The sequence below is a fragment of the Nycticebus coucang genome, chromosome 17 (assembly GCF_027406575.1).
Source record: "Nycticebus coucang isolate mNycCou1 chromosome 17, mNycCou1.pri, whole genome shotgun sequence".
In the NCBI taxonomy this organism is placed as follows: Eukaryota; Metazoa; Chordata; class Mammalia; order Primates; family Lorisidae; genus Nycticebus; species Nycticebus coucang.
Window position 1 is genome coordinate 37,084,632 of NC_069796.1, and position 19,027 is coordinate 37,103,658.

Here is a 19,027-nt window from a genome sequence, read left to right on the forward strand (position 1 = left end):
CCACTACCCTCAGTATCCTCAGTATATGGGGCTGGCACCCTACCCACTGAGCCACCCAGAACCAGAGATTTTAATACTCCTTGTCCTAAGCTGTTAGCTGAGCCCCAGGTGAGCCTGCCCAATTTCCTAGCAATGGCTTTATGTAAAACACAGTTCACCCTGTCAGGGCTTAGACTTGATTTACAAAGAACTCTGGAGAATTGTTTTCACATGTACTTCTAGTCCTCTGTTGTTCAGCCACATCATCGGCAACTTGTGGCACCCAGAAACGCTACAAAATGAGCAAATAACTGTTCTTTCTTCCTGGCTCTAATGTGACGCTTCCATTATCCTTTCGTTGGTCAGTTTCTTTCCTCTGAAACCCAGTCCCCATCAGGGTGGGACTTCCCAATTGGCTCTTGCTCAAACTGGCAACGAGGGAGAAGCTGGCCCCAGGCTTAAATTCCACATTGGCACTCAGCCCTGAATCCACTATGCCTGTCTGGGAGTGTCATGGCATGGGAACCAGAGCCAGAGAACAAAAGACGGCAAGCGCTGCAGGCCCAGACAGGCAACCACCACAGTGCACACATCTCCCACTGCGCTGCCACCTTCCAATTTCAACTTTAAGAATAGCACCTAGGGATGCACTAAAAGGGAAAATTACCACTATGCCTGCACAGACATGTCTACTCCTCCCCAAGGGTAGCTGGATTTCATCAGAGTTACCATCTAGAGCAGATGAGAAAATGGGTGAAAAGTATGCTGAAAAAGCAAACTGTCATTACCCGTCAATTTTACTTAAAGCATTAAGTTTCCTCAAATCTCTAGAAAGCAAAGTACATGTTATCTTGGCTTAACCAGGTTGCCTAAACGATCAGCCAGAAGAGGTTCTAAGTACCTCAACCTTTGTACAGCAGATCAAACAAATCCTCTTCTGTTCTTTTTTTTTTTGTTGTTTTTTGGCCGGGGCTGGGTTTGAACCTGCCACCTCCGGCATATGGGACCGGCACCCTACTCCTTGAGCCACAGGCGCCGCCCAAATCCTCTTCTGTTCTAAATCATTGGCTCCACTGGGCCAAACCCTGACTTGCTCTTAGTTGGGGTGATTACTTTCCTATCTAGAGCAAGGTATGAAAATGAAAGTGTTTACTTTTCTGTTCTTCCATTTGGACCATTCTACTTATTATAGAACTGAAAGGCAACCAGATGTATAAAGACAGAATTTTACAATTAAACCTTATATAAAATTTTGGCATTACTACTAAGAAGCTGCTTTTGGCCTGTTTCATCACCTGAAAAATGGAGTGCACTATTTACCTATATTGGATATTAGTTACAGGGGAACATACCTGAAATACCCTTAAAAAGGAGCAAGATACTCTTTGGCATGCATGTAGAATAGGAGAAAATATAAATAAGTTTGGCTTCAGCAACGTAAACCTCCTTTCTCTAGCATAACTTTGGAATCACAGGCAAATATAGAGAAAACAATTCAAATCTATGGCTAAAAAGTTATTAGCCACAACTAATCTGACATATAACCTGGAGAACTCACACTGCCTCTAGTCCAGACTTTTCTAAATAGTCCTAAAAAATCTCAAGCACACAAAATGTATTCTTAAATATGGTTTAATACTCTTCTCCATTTCTGTACATCACAACACCAAGATTTTGCTGCTTAGATCTCTCTGCAGAGGCTATAAAGAATGCAAAGGCTACGGTTTTCACCCCCTCTTATTTATGTGTTTGTATGTGTAAGTGTAATACATATCAGTATATATTGATACACACATCAATATATAATGCAATATATATCACCGAAGAGAACACATTGATTAAAGAATACAAAAATTTGGCATCATTTCCAAACTTAAATAGTAAAAATAAAAACTACAAAAGGAGCTGCATACCCTAAATGTATCATGTGAAACAACAAGCATATTCAAAAATGTAAATTTACATCCAATTTCTCTGGTCTTGTCATATCACATCAGACCCATTTACAATGGCAAAACCCTAAGGTACTGCTGTGAAGAGAGCATGTGTGCTCGCTCTTGGGTGTTCTGCAAACAAACAGCAGAGCCCAAAGCAAAAAAAAAAAAAAAGAAAGAAAGAATAAAAGAAAAAAAAAAAAAAAAAAGCCCGTTCTGGTGAAGCCTCCCCAACACCAAGAATCCACTCTTCTCACTGGGGGTTGAGATATCAGGTTACACGTTGACAGACAGTCATTTGGACCTCAGAGTATACAGTGTGAGAACCAGAAGCTTTACATTTAAGACATACTCCCTTCATTCAAGTGAAACAGGATTATTGGAACGATAGGCAGGTCTGTACCCTGGGAACAAGGAGCTGGTTCAGACCAATAAAGCTACAAGTGACTGAGTCAAGTCAGTAAAGAACAGCAGTCAGGCACTAAAGTGTTAAAAGTACCCAATTTGAAAACCAAATGTGCCCCACTATCCTAGTCAGTGTGGGGGTGATACCAATTGACTTTAAAAACCTTTGGTCCTTCAAAGTCCATTTGGTATACTTTTTTCCATTGCTACCACTGGGCACGTACTATACACTTAGTTCACTGTCACCACCTCAGGCATGCCATGACCTTGCATGTCAGCTGGGTTCAAGTCTGACTTACAGCCCAGCTATGAAGTGTAAGCTTCAGGTCAACTATGGATCCAACATGGTCTTAAGTCCATGGTGCCAGAAGCTGTGTCCCATCCCTTCCCACCCATCTCCCCTAATTTCTCATGTGAGAGGTGCTTGTAAGCCCGTTAGAAACAGATGCTCCAACCCCACCAGGAGGTCAGGAGTTTATAATTACATGCAGTCATACATGTCTTGTTCATCGTTCCTTTGAAGAACCTTGCAGTTCATTTTAATAAATCAAAACGTTCACATAATCTCATGCCATCCAACACAAGGAAAACACATCCACCTCCCTTTTACCAAGGATAGACCCACCCAAGCAAAATAAAATAATCTTTAAATTTCTTTGCTTCCACTTAAATTTCATGTTTTATTTCTTCCAATCCCAGCAATAGAACAGAAGCCCCATAATATCCATCCCAAACTGGTTTCTAGTAGGCTAAGATTGTGAGTACCCTTGTCAAAACAAGTGATACAAAGGGCTCCCCCACACCGGGCACAAATGCGTCTGCCAAACAGAAGTAAACAGTGCACTGGCCCAAATGCTTCATGAGTCAGTTTGATTTTGCAATGTAATTTGCATCCTTGAAACTGCCAGTCTGGAGGGGGAGGGGTAATATGAGGGAGTAAAGTTGAAATTGCCTCCTATTAGCTCACCCTTTCAACATTAAACAGAGACCAAGAGAGAAATGGTTCCAACATTTCACCACATATATTTCTTCTTATGCAGTCTAAGCTGAGAATGCCATGTAAATGGGTCACTGCGAAATGCAGTAATTTAATTCTTTCCCAATCAAAATAAGAAACAAACCAGTATGATCTCACGTCTATCAACTTTTGGAGGTTTACAGCAGTTAAAGTATTTTTGCTTCTATGTATGAAGGTTAAAAAAATCATTTTTTTCATAAAATACAAGAGCAACCAATTTCACCATCGAGTAAAAGTAAAAACTGGAATTGTTTTTTTAAATTAGTCCAAAGTCGCATTTAGGAACTTAGTTGTAGGCTGCTGCGCTGACACCATGACAAACCAATGTGTAGGGTTGGGTCTGGTTTTGTTTCGGTTTTCTTTTCAATATCCAATGCTCATGGATTAAGTTCTGGAAATGTTCCAATTGTAAGGCAGGGATCTGTTTGGATTCCACCACGGGTATGCTCCTTGGGTTGGATGCTGGAGGGTGAGGCACGTTTTGCCGGACCCATGTCGACTACCTAGTAGTCATCAAGGTCAAAAAATTCATCGTCTCCTCCTTGGTATTCCATTCCCTGGAAATCTACTCGGTACCGCAAGATACCTGGGGAAACAAACCAAAGGGTAAATTATCTGTGTTTAAAAAAAAAAGAAATAATCTGTGTTCATGGAAGACAGGTAGAGGGTGGTCCTAATAAGGGAAGAAAGCCCAATTCTCTTGCAGAATTACAAAAAGCAAAGACTTAATGGTAAAAACTGTTCCAAATCAAGGAACTTATAGCTACCTGCTGCAGTAATCACCTGCCTCAGTACATACTGAGCACATCTCACTTGAAATAAAGCTAGATAGGAAAGGACTTGGCTTGAGACCTGGGTCTTAAGTTTGATTTGCTACTCACCTCCAATTCCACCAAATCCTTTCACAAATTGGGATCCTTCTTGTGACTTATCTGTGACAATTTCCAATGTAGCTCCAAATTTTTTATAGTTGTTAGCAAACCATTCCAACAGGGGCATGCTCTCAATAAGCTCATGTTCCTGTCCTGTCTACAGAGGTGACCACCATGAGATACAAAAACAAGGGGATTAGGACATATCAAATCAAGGCCTTAGCCCCTCACTCCCCCTGCCCATCATCATTCTCATTCTCCACTCATACTGTGCTACGTATCTGTACGCATACATGTATCTATGTGTAAAGGTATGTGAATTTTCACTTTTGGTAACATAATAGATGTAGCAGAGAAATTGCGATTATTTCAAACAACACTTCTCAGACTCTACCCTCAGTAATAGGATGTCAACAAATCCTGTGGTTTTTCAGCTTATTGATTCCTGTTGTTGATTCCAGAAGTCAGGCTGTTGTACTATCTCTAAGCAGCACTTGTTCAACAGCTCAGAATTGCTTTTGGGAGTGGCCTTGTAAAACCATAAAGCTCTTCAACTCAGAATTTGAGGAAGCTATCACTTAAAGCCATCTGGAGGTGATACTTTCAACTATGGTGACACATTTAGAACAAACTCAGAGAGGCCACTGCATTGGAAGAGCTGATATACACACGAAGTAAATGAAAGCAGCACAGGCTTCACAGTGCAGGAATGGTACTATTCAATTAAATTTTCCTCTTTAGTTATAACTGCAAAGGTAATGAGAATGTCTTTTTCATGGCTTAACTACTTTAAAAATATAAGGCAAAAAAAAAAAAATATATAAGGCCACAGTAACAGTGACATGGCATCCTTCCTTGGAATCAGATTTGTATTTGGCAGACAGGAGCTGACTACCTCCACACTGGCAGCCTCTGACACATGGATCCCTCACATGTTATCAAATCAAGAAAACAATCACATACCTCTTTGTCTGTGAAATGAGATTTATCCTTTTCTTGTTCTGGAGTTAGATAGAGAATTTTCTCCTCTGTAACATTAGGAGGAAAATACGTGTTAAGCTGGTTCTCACATTTTAATGGTGTAAGTCCCACAAGATGAGGTTAGGTTAGATGAAGAAAGGGCTCCTAGATGGGTTCTATCAACTTTTCCATAATCATGTTGGTATGCATTGTATGTCTACCAGGTATAAATTCTCCAACCATAAAGAAACATTGAAGAGGGCGGTGCCTGTGGCTCAAGGAGTAGGGCGCCGGTCCCATATGCCAGAGGTGGCAGGTTCAAACCTAGCCCCGGCCAAAAACCACAAAAAAAAAAAAAAAAAAAAAAAAGAAACATCAAAGAAATCTAATATATAGTTTTGGTCCTCAGTAAATTTAACAATCTTAAGAGGCATTAAATAGTTCAAGCAGAAAAATCTATGCAGGTATGTGCTACAGACTTAACAAAAGGGTAGATCTACCTTCCGATTGCCCCCAAATCAGCCACCCCTTCCTAATCTTCAGCCCAGGCTTCCTGAATACACAGGTCAGTCACAAATAGCAACCTTATCTTCTTCTTCTTTTTTTTTTTTTGAGACAGAGTCTCACCATGTCCCCCTGGGCAGAATGCTGTAGTGTCACAGCTCACAGCAACCTCAAGCTTTTGAGCTTAAGCGATTCTCTTGCCTTAGCCTCCCAAGTAGCTGGGACTACAAGTGTCCGCCACAATGCCTGGCTATTTTTTGGTTGGAGTTGTCATTGTTCGGCAGGCCTGGGCTGGGTTCGAACCCACCAGCTCTGGTGTATGTGGCTGGTGCCTTGGCCGCTGAGCTACAGGCGCCGAGCCAGCAATCTTATCTTCTAATTCTCATACCTTCTGTGCCTTGGCAATGAAGAACATATCTCATTATATCCAGATTTTCATAGACTATTAGAATCTCTACAGCTCCCATTTCCAAAGCCTTTAGTGTATCTTCAACGCCAAAGCAGTACTTGCCGGTGTCCTGGCTGATTTCATCAAAGTATCGTCCTGTGATTAAGGACAGGTCAATGTGACATTAAAGTTTCCCTGGTACATACATAATTATTAGCCTTAACAACTAAGGAAGATTGTCTATGGCCATACCACCCTGAATGCGCCCGATCTTGTCTGATCTCGGAAGCTAAGCAGGCTCGGGCCTGGTTAGTACTTGGATGGAAGGAAGATTAAAAATAATTATTTCACTGGGGCAACAGATTTTAATAAAAATACTAAATCTCGGTCTCTTTTACCTTTTCAGTGTCTTGTTTCATACATACAATGATGTACGTACATATATACACACACACAAACATTTCACAGAATAAGTAAAGTAGCTGTATTTCATTTATACCTATTAATTTCTTCTCTTGAATAAATTTCACGTTGGAGAGGACTTCAGTGGATAACTCAATAGCTTGGTTGAATCCATTTTCACCACCATAGGATATATCAACTAATTTTAAAACTTTTGATTGCAACCTCTGACACAAGAAAAAATATTATTAGTTCTTCAAAACAACTTTACCAAAACCCACTCCACTATCTCTTAAAGGCATGGGAAGTTCAGCATTATGATCACATTAGTTTAAATATGGGGAGGGAGCCCAATTTATTCAAAAGCTGCTCACAGTGAGCAACATCATCAGGATAAAGTTTATCATAAATTCTACTAGACCTACTATAGGATGACTCATTAAGCACAAACAAAAAGGGGAAATCAACAGCTCCTGCCAAACAAGGTATGAGAGCTTCAGACATTTTCTTTGGTGGACCTTCTACCATAATGCTACCTCCTCCAGAAAAATACCCCAGGGATGTGTTATGGCTGAGCACGTCATAAATCAAATGACCCTGCTGGGTTAATTGCTTTGGGCTTAATCAGCTCTGTTACACTGCTGAGAGTTTAACTGCTTTACTTACCTCCAGGAATAAATCAGAAAGACAACACTAAACCTAGGACTTCCATACACCCTATAAGGAACCCAACCAAAAATGGCCAATTTCAAAAGAGAAAGGGTCCAAAGAAGCAAGAGAGATGTTTCCCCATAAACATCTACAAACCTACCACCATTTAACTCAAAGCTAGGTTTTTAACCCAAGAAATGTATCACTGCAAGTTAAAAAAGATGTGGGTGTCCCAGGGCTCAGGACTCACCTACTCCCATCTAGAGACATACAGAATGGAGATCTACTCCTCACTTACCTGATCAAACATATCAGATTGACTTAGTTCAGTTTTAAAGTCAGCTGATCCAGCTAAAACGAGACCAGCCACATTCACTTTGTCCCCAGAAATAAACAGCTGCACAGCAGTCTCTGCTACTTTCCGAACATAGTTATGTCGCTTTTCCATTCTTAAACGGGCAAAACGCAAGGCTGACTGACCTCCTCTACCTTTGACACAAAAGAAGTGAGAGAAAAATGGCAATTATTAAGAAGCATGAGATGCCTTGCAAATTAAAAATACAATAATCATGTCTTATCTGAGTAAAGGACAAAGAAAAATCACAATTCCCTTGACTACATATTAAACATAAATTGCTACTTTTTTTCAGAGACCGACTACTAATTCTGATGCCAAGATAAGAGCCATAAGAACCAATGAGTCATGAGCCATCCCAGGGTGCACCTCTCCCAGCATCTGGTTTTGCTTCCCCCACATCATACTTTTTTTTTATTGCTAGACAAAGCAAGTGGGCTCATATTTTCCTCCTATATTACCGTGTTTCTTTGGGAGATCCACAGTGAATTTGTGTAAGACTTCTCTTGTGTTTCCTTGGAGAGTGCCAAAAAGTGCACCACTACCATCTATTACGATGAATCCAAACTTGCTATCATCGGAAAGTAGTGCTGTAAGAGCCTGGAAAGGAAACACATCACATAGTGAACAACAATGCTTTGTTTAGGTCAAGACAAAACCTGAAAGGAAGTATGTAAGTTCTTTCACCCCACTCACCATATTGTTAGTTTTGTGGCAAAACAATGTTAGAAATAACCAATGACACCTACATGAAGCCCTTCAACATACCTGACCTGGGTATGTGAATATAAAATCAATAAAAAACATTTGTACACCCATGTTCACAGGAGCAATATTCATAACAGCTAAAACAGGGACATGTTCACCAAAAACAAATGAGCAAGCAAAATGTGGTATATTCATACAATGGACTATTAGTCTTAAAGAGGAAGAAAACTGCAATATGCTGCTACCACATGTATGAATCCTGGGGACATTATGTTAAGTCATAAGACAGTCACGAAAAAGTAACTATTATATGATTCCACTCATAGGTAGTACCCACAATACTCAGAATTCAGAGACAGAAAGTAGGACGGGGGTTGCCAGGGTTTGGAGAAAAGGGAGAAGTGTGTCTACTAATGTTTACTGGGCATATATTTATATGACTAAAACTGTTCTGGAGATGGGTGGTAAGGATAGTTGTACAACACTACCGATGTATTTGATACCATTAAATTGTACATTTAAAAATGATTAAGATGGCCGGGTGAAGTGGCTCACACCTGTAATCTTAGCACTCCAGGAGGCTAAGGTGGGTGGATTGCTTGAGCTCACGAGTTCGAGACCAGCAAGAGCAACAGCAAGACCCCTGTCTCTACTAAAAACAGGAAACACTGAGGCAAGAGGATGGCTTGAACCTAAAAGTTACAGGTTGCTACGATCTATGATGACCCCATGGCACTCTTCCCAGGGTGACAGATTGAAACTCTGTCTCAAACAAACAAACAAACAAAAAACAAAGGTTAAGATCGTAAATTTAGGGCGGCGCCTGTGGCTCAGTGAGTTCGGCGCCGGCCCCATATACCGAGGGTGGTGAGTTCAAACCCAGCCCCGGCCAAACTGCAACAACAACAAAAAAAATAGCTGGGTGTTGTGGCGGGCGCCTGTAGTCCCAGCTACTCAGGAGGCTGAGGCAAGAGAATCATGTAAGCCCAAGAGCTGGAGGTTGCTGTGAGCTGTGTGACGCCATGGCACTCTACCGAGGGTGGTAAAGTGAAACTCTGTCTCCACAAAAAAAATTAAAAAAAAAAAAAAGATCGTAAATTTAGGCTTGTTGCCCCGTAGCTCACTGCAACGAAAAAACACCCAGGTGTTGTGGTAGGCTACTTGGGAGGCTGAGGCAAGAGAATCACTTAAACCCAAGAGTTTGAGGTTGCTGTGAGCTGTGACGCTACAGCACTCTACTGAAGGCAGCACAGTGAGACTGCCTCAATTAAAAAAAAAAAAAGTTGTCATACAACCTTCCCCTAAATAAAACTCGTAGTTAAGGCTCAACCTTTTCCTAATTCTTGATTTGATTTTAATTGATAATTTATGAACACAGCATTCAAATTCTGGATCTAACTTCTGAAAGTTGACTTTCTGTTACCATTAAAAATTCCAGGATTAACAGGCAGTAGCCATCACAGCAAATAAGACTATCTTGTAAATCAACTCAGGTTGAGAACATGAGTACAAAACCTTGGAACAGTCTTATAAAACACCTTTGTTTTGAAACGTTACACTTAACTTCTGTGCTGTGAGAGGGTCATTAATGATATCTGGATATAAAACTCAAACTCAAATTTAAAGATATTACAGCTCACAGCAATTTTGAACTCTTGGGCTCAAGTGATACTCTTGCCTTGGCTTCCAGAGTAGCTGGGATTACAACTGTTTGCCACAAGGCCCATCTATTTTTAGAGATGAGAGGTCTTGCTCTTGCTCAGGCTGGTCTTGAGTGAGCCACCAAGCCCAATGAGTTTTTTTTTTTAAAGAGACAGGGTTGGCGGCGCCTCTATCTCAGTGGGTAGGCGCGGTCCACATACACCAAAGCTGGCGGGTTCAAACGTGGCCTGGGCCAGCCAAAACAACGACAAATGCAACAAACAACAACAAAAATAGCCAGGTGCTGTGGCGGGCACCTGTAGTCCCAGGTACTTGGGAGGCTGAGGCAAGAGACTCGTTTAAACCCAAGAGTTTGATGATGCTGTGAGGCCATGGCACTCTACCCAGGGCAACAGCTTGCGACTCTGTCTCAAAAAAAGAGAAAAAGAAAAATAAACAAATACATAAAGAGACAGGGTTTATGGCTCAGTGCCCATAACACAGTGGTTATAAGTGTCGGCCACATACACCAAGGCTGGCAGGTTCAACCCTGGCCTGGGCCAGCTAAATAACAGTGACAACTGCAACAAAAAAAGAGATAGGCATTGTGGTGGGCACCTATCGTCCCTGCTATTTGGGAGGGTGAGGCAAGAGAATCATTTAAGCCCAAGAGTTTGAGGCTGCTATGTGAGCTGTGATGCTACGGCATTCTACCAAGGGCAGCATAATGAAACTCTGTCTCCAAAAAATAAAAAAAGAAAGATAGTCCACCCAGGCTGGACTGCAGTGGTATGACCACAGCACACTATAACCTTAAGCCCTTTGGCTCAAGTGATCCTCCCACGTTAGCTTCTGGAATATCTGGAACTACAGCCATGTGCCACCACACCTGGCTAATTTGCTACCCTCCTGTCTCAGCCAAAGTGCTGGGATTATAGGTGTAAGCCACAATGTCCAGCCAATTCTGAGTTTTATGGAGAAAACCCTCCTTCAGGGTTAGCTTTATATCCTAATTACTTCTGCTTCCCCAAAGAGAAAATAATTTAAATAGTACAGAGACCCACATAGACAAAAGTTCTTATGACGGAATTTGAATACTACTACAGGCTTAGCAGATTTGTAATTGTTAGGTAGCAATCTCTTCAAAACGAAGAAATTGGCTCGGTGCCTGTGGCTCAAGCAGCTAAGGTACCAGCCACACACACCTGAGCTGGTGGGTTCAAATCCAGCTCAGACCCGCCAAACAACAATGACAGCTGCAACCAAAAAATAGCCAGGCACTGTGGTGGGCACCTGTAGTCCCAGCTACTTGGGAGGCACAGGCAGGAGAATCGCTTGAGCCCAGGAGTTGGAGGTTGCTGTGAGCTGTGATGCCATGGCATTCTACCCAGGGTGACAGCTTGAGGCTCTGTCTCAAAAAAAACCAAAAAACCAAAAAACCAAAAAAACTAAGAAATTATTATCCATTCCATTTCAACTAAGGAAGAAAACAGTCCCTTCAGGGCAGCGCCTGTGGCTCAGTGAGTAGGACACCAGCCCCATATACTAAGGGTGGCCGGTTCAAACCACAACAAAAAGTAGCTGGGTGTTGTGGTGGGAGCCTGCGATCCCAGCTACTTGGGAGGCTGAGGCCAGAGAATGATTAAGCCCAAGAGCTGGAGGTTGCTGTGAACTGTGACGCCATAGCACTCTAATGAGGACGACAAAATGAGACCTCTAAAAAAAAAAAAAAGTCCCTTCAACAATTAAAGGGAAGACTTATCCCTTCTAGGAACGTATAATTAGCTTGGGCGGGCAGTGCCTGTGACTCAGTGATAGGGTGCTGGCTCCATATACCGACAGTGGGTTCAAACCCAGCTCTGGCCAAACTGCAGCAACAACAACATCCAAACAAACAAAAAAATGTATAATTGGCTTGGCACCCCTACCTTAGTGGTGCCGGCCACATACACCAGGGATGGCAGGTTCAAACCCGGCCTGGGCCTGCTAAACAATGACAACAACAACAAAATAGCTGGGCGTAGTGGACGGCGCCTGTAGTCCCAGCTACTCGGGAGGCTGAGGCAAGAGAATCACTTAAGCCCAAGAGTTTGAGGTTGCTGTGAGCTGTGATGCCACAGCACTCTACCGAGGGTGACATAGTGAGACTCAATTATCCCCCCCCAAAAAGAATGTATAATTACCTTGATTAATCAGGATATAAATTATGTTGTACAGTACAATACATTCATGTCTAGTTAATAACCTATCAGTTAAAGCCAGCAAGATTAAATGCTACCTTGGAAAAGGAGTTCATGTTCAGTAAAACCAACGACGCTATTTCAGTAAGTAAGCTACTGAGCCAGACAACAAGGGTACCAAGTATCGTTAAAATCAACAAGATTGGCTTGGCACCTGTGGCTCAAGTGGCTAAGGCACTAGCCACATACACCTGAGCTGGCGGGTTCGAATCCAGCCTGGGCCTGCCAAACAACGATGGCTGCAACCAAAAAATAGCTAGGCGTTGTGGCGGGTGCCTGTAGTCCTAGCTACTTAGGAGGCGGAGGCAAGAGAATCGCTTGAGCCCAGGAGTTGGAGGTTGCTGTGAGCTGTGATGCCACGGCACTCTACCCAGGGTGACAGCTTGAGGCTCTGTCTCTTCAAAACCTGCTTTCATCAAAACAGATATAGGTAGGTACAGTGTGGGTAGCTAAGAGCCTCCCCAGTGACACCTATGCCAGGAGGGGACAGTGGTAGTTAAGAGAAAAACAGTCTGGACTGTCTATGCAGTTGACCAAGATCCAACTGGAAATGAATTTCCCATCAAGTTAGCAAAAATCATCCATTGTAAACTGTGTCAACAAATGTCAGTTCTAATTCCACTGTAGAGGTTTTCCCCTAGGTTGATGAAAGGCAAGAGACTGAACTAGGAACCAGCTGTGAATTCTTGATTGTTCTACTGTTGACTGATTTAGGTCACTCTAATGAGGTTTCCATTCCACCATTAAAGTTCATCTTATGTCAGCTCTGTCATTCAAAAGTTTCATGAGGAGAGGGGAAAAAAATAAAGCTCTTATACTCCTGCTACTAAAAATTTTACAGTTTGTGAGGTGAAAACTAAGAATGCAAGAAATATGGGGAAGTATCACTAGTACATAAGGAGAATGAGATCAAACAGCCAATTATTTCTTTGCCTCTAATTAGTTCTCCAAACCTAGTTTTGCACTTTCCCCAAACATGCTGAATGATCAGTGTCATAATAAATTTAAGTTGTCTTACTTTTTGAAAATAGCTAGCTGTGTAAAAAGGCTTAGAAAACAGTCTGGAAACTTCTCAAAAGGTTAAACATAGTTATTACATGACCTGGCAATTCCACCCCTAGGTATACACCTAAGAAAAACGAAAACATATGGTCACACAAAAACTTGGGTATATGGGGCGGCGCCTGTGGCTCAAGGAGTGGGGTGCCGGTCCCATATGCTGGAGGTGGCGGGTTCAAACCCAGCCCCGGCTAAAAACCAAAAAAAAAAAAAAAACTTGGGTATGGGCGGCGCCTGTGGCTCAGCGGGTAGGGCGCTGGTCCCATATGCCGGAGGTGGCGGGTTCAAACCCAGCCCCGGCCAAATTAAAAAAAAAAAAAAAAACTTGGGTATATGAATGTGTATAGAAGCATTATTCGGGTGGCACTGGGTAGGGTGCCAGGTTCAAACCCAGCCTTGGCCAAACTGCAATAAAAAAATAGCCGGGTGTTGTGGCAGGTGCCTGTAGTCCCAGTTACTCAGGAGGCTGAGGCAAGAGAATTGCCTAAGCCCAGGAGTTGGAGGTTGCTGTGACCTGTGATGCCACAGCACTCTACCAAGGGCGACATAGTGAGACTCTGTCTAAAAAAAAAAAAAAAGCATTATTCATAATAGCCAAATAGCAGAGATGTTCATCAACTGATGAATATATATATAGCATATCCAAAAAATGGAATTTGGTAATAAGAAGAGATAAAGTGGCTCAGTGGTTACAGCACCAGCCACATGCACCGAGGCTGGCGGGTTCAAACCCAGTCTGGGCCTGCTAAACAACAACGACAGCTGCAACAAAAAAATAGCTGGGCTTTGTAGTCCCAGCTACTCAGGAGGCTGAGGCAAGAGAATCACTTGATTCCAAGAATTGGAGGTTGCTGTGATGCCACAGCACTCTACAGAGGACAACATAATAAGACTATCTCAAAAAAAAAAAAAAAAAAAAAAGAGAGATGAAGTAAAGTGATGCATGCTTCTGTACGATGACCCTTGAAAACATAGAGCTAAGTGAAAGAAACCAGTCACAACAGACCATATACTGTATGATTCCATTAAATAAAATGTCCAGCATAAGCATATCTAAGAAAATAGATTAGTGATTGCCTAGAGTGAGAGAGGTGGGAGATGCGGGATGGGGAGGAATGGGGACAGGGTTTCTTTCTGGAGTGATGAAAATGTTTTGTACTTCAACTTCTCCCCTACCCCCTTCAGCAGAGTGCTCAGAGAAATGGGCTCAACTTCTTACCTCTGTATGGAATTTGTTGTCACACAAATACAATGACGTATTAATTGGTTTGAAAGGTTCAAAGTCAATGTTGACTTTCTTTTCTTTTCCTTCTTCTGTTACAATTGTTCCACAGTAAACAACCAGACCATTTGGAGGTACTGCAAAGGACATAAACAATTTCTCTATTTTAATCCAGACCTAATTTTCCTCAATTAATAGAAAATGTTCACACAAGTTATTTTCTCTGCCTTTTAGATCATAATTTATATAAAGCAGAAATAACTTTAAATCTCTCAGGTGAATTCTCCCCCTAATTTTAAAGTTTCTTCTGAGATGTTTCAGTAGGATTTACTCTTTTAAATATAGTAAATACTATTTAACTTTCGACAAATTAAAAAGGAAAACAAACAAAAAGTTAAACACCAAGGCCAAGTGACACTGATGAAGGCTGGCTGAGGAAACATTAGTGAACTGAGCACCATGGCAGGATCAAAGTAAAAAATGTAACCAAGACAAACAAAGTAGAGAAGGAAAAATATCAAACTCCAGATTACCTTTGTTATAAAGTTTAAGTCTCTGTTGTACAGATGTAATGGCTCCCAGGACTGAAAGGCGGTTAACTCGTGACTTAATGTTAGATGCAGTTCCAAACTCATCTGCTAACATTTTTGCCACTCGTGAAATCTGGTCTTTGGGAGGAATGATCAATGATATCATGCTGGTGCCATTGCTATGGAAGAAAGAGTAACTCATTAGAGGTTCTAATGTCACATAGGTAGAGGGCTTAAAATTGTATTTTTCTTCAGTAGAATGAGCTAAAGAGAGATGCCCTTCAAGCAAAAGAAACAGATGTCTCTCCAAGTAGTAATAGTAATGTAAAGACTATATTGTTGTTCACTAAAGTACCCCCAGAGCTAAGAACAGTGTTCAGGAAACAGTATGTGCTCAATTATTTGATTGAATAGTGAATGAGGTTAGCTAAGTAAAGAATGGATTTGAAGGGATTCTCGAAAAACACCTCCTTCCAAGGGAAAAAAGGCTATATATCAAATGGTTTGCATTTGATTAAAAAGAGCATAGCACTGAAAGCCTGATCAACTCTGGGTTCTCAAATAAATTCAAATTTCTAGAACTAAAAACAGGACAAAAATCAGAACCATGGAGGAAGGATACCACCACGGCACTGTTACATAGGAGAGTCCCTTTTCAGGAGCCATCAACACACTTCCTAACTCGATGCCAGCAACACATCTTTTTAAGATACTTATAACCACCAGCTAAGAAATACCTTATTATAATATTCCTACTTCTACATGTAGCAAACACAAAACTACACATTAAAACATATCAACTGGGCGGTGCCTGTGGCTCAGTGAGTAGGGCACTGGCCCCATTTACCAAGGGTGGGGGTTTCAAATGCAGCCCCGGCCAAACTGCAACAACAAAAAAATAGCCAGGCATTGTGGCGGGCGCTTGTAGTCCCAGTTACTTGGGAGGCTGAGACAAGAGAATCGCCTAAGCCCAAGAGCTAGAGGTTACTGTGAGCTGTGACACCACAGCACACTACCGAGAGCGACAAAGTGTGAGACTCTGCCACAAAAAAACAAAAAACCCCACAACTCATTACTAATCATTAGGGAAATGCAAATCAAAATCACAATTAGATGCCACTTCATACCCATTCAGAATAGCTACTACCCTGTTTCCCCGAAAATAAGACATCCTCTGAAAATAAGACCTACTTACAGGAAAGATAAGGCATCCCCTGAAAATAAGACCTAGCGCCTCTTTGGGAGCACATCTTAAAATAAGACACTGTCTTATTTTCGGGGAAACAGGGTATTAAAAAACTGCCACTGAGGGCTCGGCGCCTGTAGCTCAGCGGCTAAGGCGCCAGCCATATACACCAGAGCTGGCAGGTTTGAACCCAGCCCAGGCCTGCTAAATAACAACCGCTACACCCCAAAAATAGCTGGGTGTTGTGGCGGTGGCCTGTAGTCCCAGCTACTTGGGGAGGCTGAGACAAGAGAATCACTTAAGCCCAAGAGTTTGAGGTTGCTGTGAGCTGTGACACCATAGCACTCTACTGAGGGTGACATAGTGAGACTGTCACACACACACCAAAAAAACAGCGAGACCTCATCTCTAAAAAATAGTAGCTGGGCATTGTGGTAGGTGCCTGTAGTCCCAGCTACTTGAAGGCTGAGGCAAGAGGATCACTTGAGCCCAAGAGTTTGAGGTTGCTGTGAGCTGTGACACCACAGCACCCTACCGAGGGTGACACAGTGAGACTCTGCCTTAAAAAAAAAAAGTCCAAGAACAAGATTATATAAAAACTGGATAAACATATCAGGCAAGTATGGCTCGGCGCCTGTGGCTCAAGTGGCTTAGGCGCCAGCCACATATACCTGAGCTGACGGGTTCGAATCCAGCCCGGGCCAGCCCGGGGCCTGCCAAACAACAATGACGGCTGTAACCAAAAAAAAATAGCCGGGCGTTGTGGCGGGCACCTGTAGTCCCAGCTACTTGGGAGGCTGAGGCAAGAGAATCGCTTAAGTCTAGGAGTTGGAGGTATCTGTGGGCTAAGATGCCATGGCACTCTACCCAGGGTGACAGATTGAGGCTGTGTCTCAAAAAAAAAGAAAACCCAAACATATCAGGCAAGTAGCTTTGTAATAAACCAACTAAAAACATTAAGAACAAGAAAAAAAAATCCAGAAAATAAAGAGCGTTGGCAAAACTATGGAAAAATGAACCCTTGGTATTGCAAGTGGCAATGTAAAAAGGTATAGGTAACAGTGTGGTGGCCCTTCCAAAAAAATGAAGCACAGATTTGTCATATGATGCAGCAATTCCACTTCTTCTTCTTCTTTTTTTTTTTTTTTTTTGACACAGAGTCTTACTTTGTCACCTTTGGTAGAGTGCTGTGCCATCGCAGCTAACAGTAACATCCAGCTCTTGGGCCCAGGCGATTCTCTTGCCTCACCCTCCCAAGTAGCTGAGATTACAGGCACCCGCCATAACACCCAGCTATTTTTTGCTGCAATTTGGCCAGGGCCGGGGCCTGGTTTGAACCCACCACCCTCAGTATATGGGGCTGGTGCCCTACTCACTGAGCCACAGGCACCGCTCAGCAATTCCACTTCTAAGGACGTACCCAAAAGAGGAAAAGCAAAAAGCAGAGAGACTAAAATAGATACTTGTACACACCAACAAATTATTCACAATAGCCAAAAGGTAGAAACAGCTCAAACATCCATTGGTAGATGAACAAACAAAAAAACGTGAGAGTTGTCGGCTCGGCACCTGTGGCTCAAGTGGCTAAGGTGCCAGCCACATACACCTGAGCTGGCATGTTCGAATTCAGCCCGTCGGCCAAACAACAATGATGTCTGCAACCAAAAAAATAGCCAGGCGCCTGTAGTCCCAGCTACAGTCCCAGGAGTTAGAGGTTGCTGTGAGCTGTGATGCTACAACACTCTAGTGACAGCTTGAGGCTCTGTCTCAAAAAAAAAGTGAGTTGTATAGATATGCACAAATATTATTCAGTCTTGAAGATAATTCTGACACACTGAAACATGGATGACCTTTGAACATATGCCAAGAGAAATAAGCTAGACATAAAAGGACAATTATTGTATGAAGCCACTTATATAAAATACCTACAATAGTCAAATTTCATAGAGACTGAAAGTAGAATGGTAGCTGCCAGTGAGCAAAAGAGGGGAAAATAGTGAGCTGTTATTTAATGGGTACAGAGTTTAAGTTTTACATGATAAAAGGAGTTTTAGAGATTGGCTGTAAAGCAGTGTGAAGGTATTTACTACCCAACTGTGTACTTACAAATGGTTAAGATGGCAAATTCTATATTATTTATATTTTACAATAAGAAAATTAAAAAAAAATTAGAAAACCCCCAAACCATATCAACTATTTGATTCATTTATAAGCTAAAAAAAATTTATTTATATATTTATTTATGACAGAATCTCATTATGTTGCCCTTGGTAGAGTGCTGTGGTGTCAACAGCTCATGGCAACCTCAAACTCCTGGGCTTAAGTGATTCTCTTGTCTCAGCCTCCCAAGTAGCTGGGACTACAGACACCCGCCACCACGCCTGGCTATATTTTTTTTTTTTTTTGTAGAGACAGTCTCACTTTATGGCCCTCGGTAGAGTGCCATGACTTCACATAGCTCACAGCAACCTCCAGCTCCTGGGCTTAAGCGATTCTCTTGCCTCAGCCTCCCCAGTAGCTGGGACTACAGGCGCCCGCCACAATGCCCAGCTATTTTTTTTTTTGGTTGCAGTTTGGCCGGGGCCGGGTTTGAACCCACCACCCTCGGTATATGGGGCCGGCGCCTTACCGACTCAGCCACAGGCGCCGCCCATCCTGGCTGTATTTTTGTTGCAGTTGTTGTTTAGCTGGCCAGGGCCAGATTCAAACCTGCCTGCCCTGGTGTATGGGGCCAGCGCCCTAACCACTGAGCTATGGGTGCCAAGTCATACAAGCTAAAAAATTTTAATCTTTTTTTTTGAGACAAGAGTTTCATTATGTTGCACTCGGTAGAGTGCCGTGACATCACAGCTCAGAATTCAAACTCGGGCTTAAGTGATTCTCTTGCCTCAGCCTCCCAAATAGCTGGGACTACCGGCCATAATGCCAGCTAAGGCTACAAAATTTTAAAGCACAAAATTCCCCTAAAACAGT

The 19,027-nt window shown here is 42.3% G+C and overlaps 1 protein-coding gene across 2 annotated transcripts in view; it reads right to left on the bottom strand.

The window, feature by feature from the left end:
• Window positions 1-1,595: 1,595 nt before the first annotated feature.
• Window positions 1,596-19,027, bottom strand: part of ETF1 (eukaryotic translation termination factor 1) — a 38,309-nt gene continuing 20,877 nt past the window's right edge. For both annotated transcript variants that reach the window (XM_053566045.1, XM_053566046.1), the window contains exons 3-11: window positions 14,872-15,047; window positions 14,336-14,475; window positions 7,930-8,068; window positions 7,412-7,602; window positions 6,560-6,689; window positions 6,061-6,216; window positions 5,172-5,236; window positions 4,218-4,365; window positions 1,596-3,922 (exon numbers count right to left, since the gene is read on the bottom strand). In XM_053566045.1, the coding sequence (XP_053422020.1) occupies window positions 3,840-3,922; window positions 4,218-4,365; window positions 5,172-5,236; window positions 6,061-6,216; window positions 6,560-6,689; window positions 7,412-7,602; window positions 7,930-8,068; window positions 14,336-14,475; window positions 14,872-15,047 (1,228 nt within the window). In that variant the 3' untranslated portion in view covers window positions 1,596-3,839. The remainder of the gene's footprint in view (window positions 3,923-4,217; window positions 4,366-5,171; window positions 5,237-6,060; window positions 6,217-6,559; window positions 6,690-7,411; window positions 7,603-7,929; window positions 8,069-14,335; window positions 14,476-14,871; window positions 15,048-19,027) is intronic.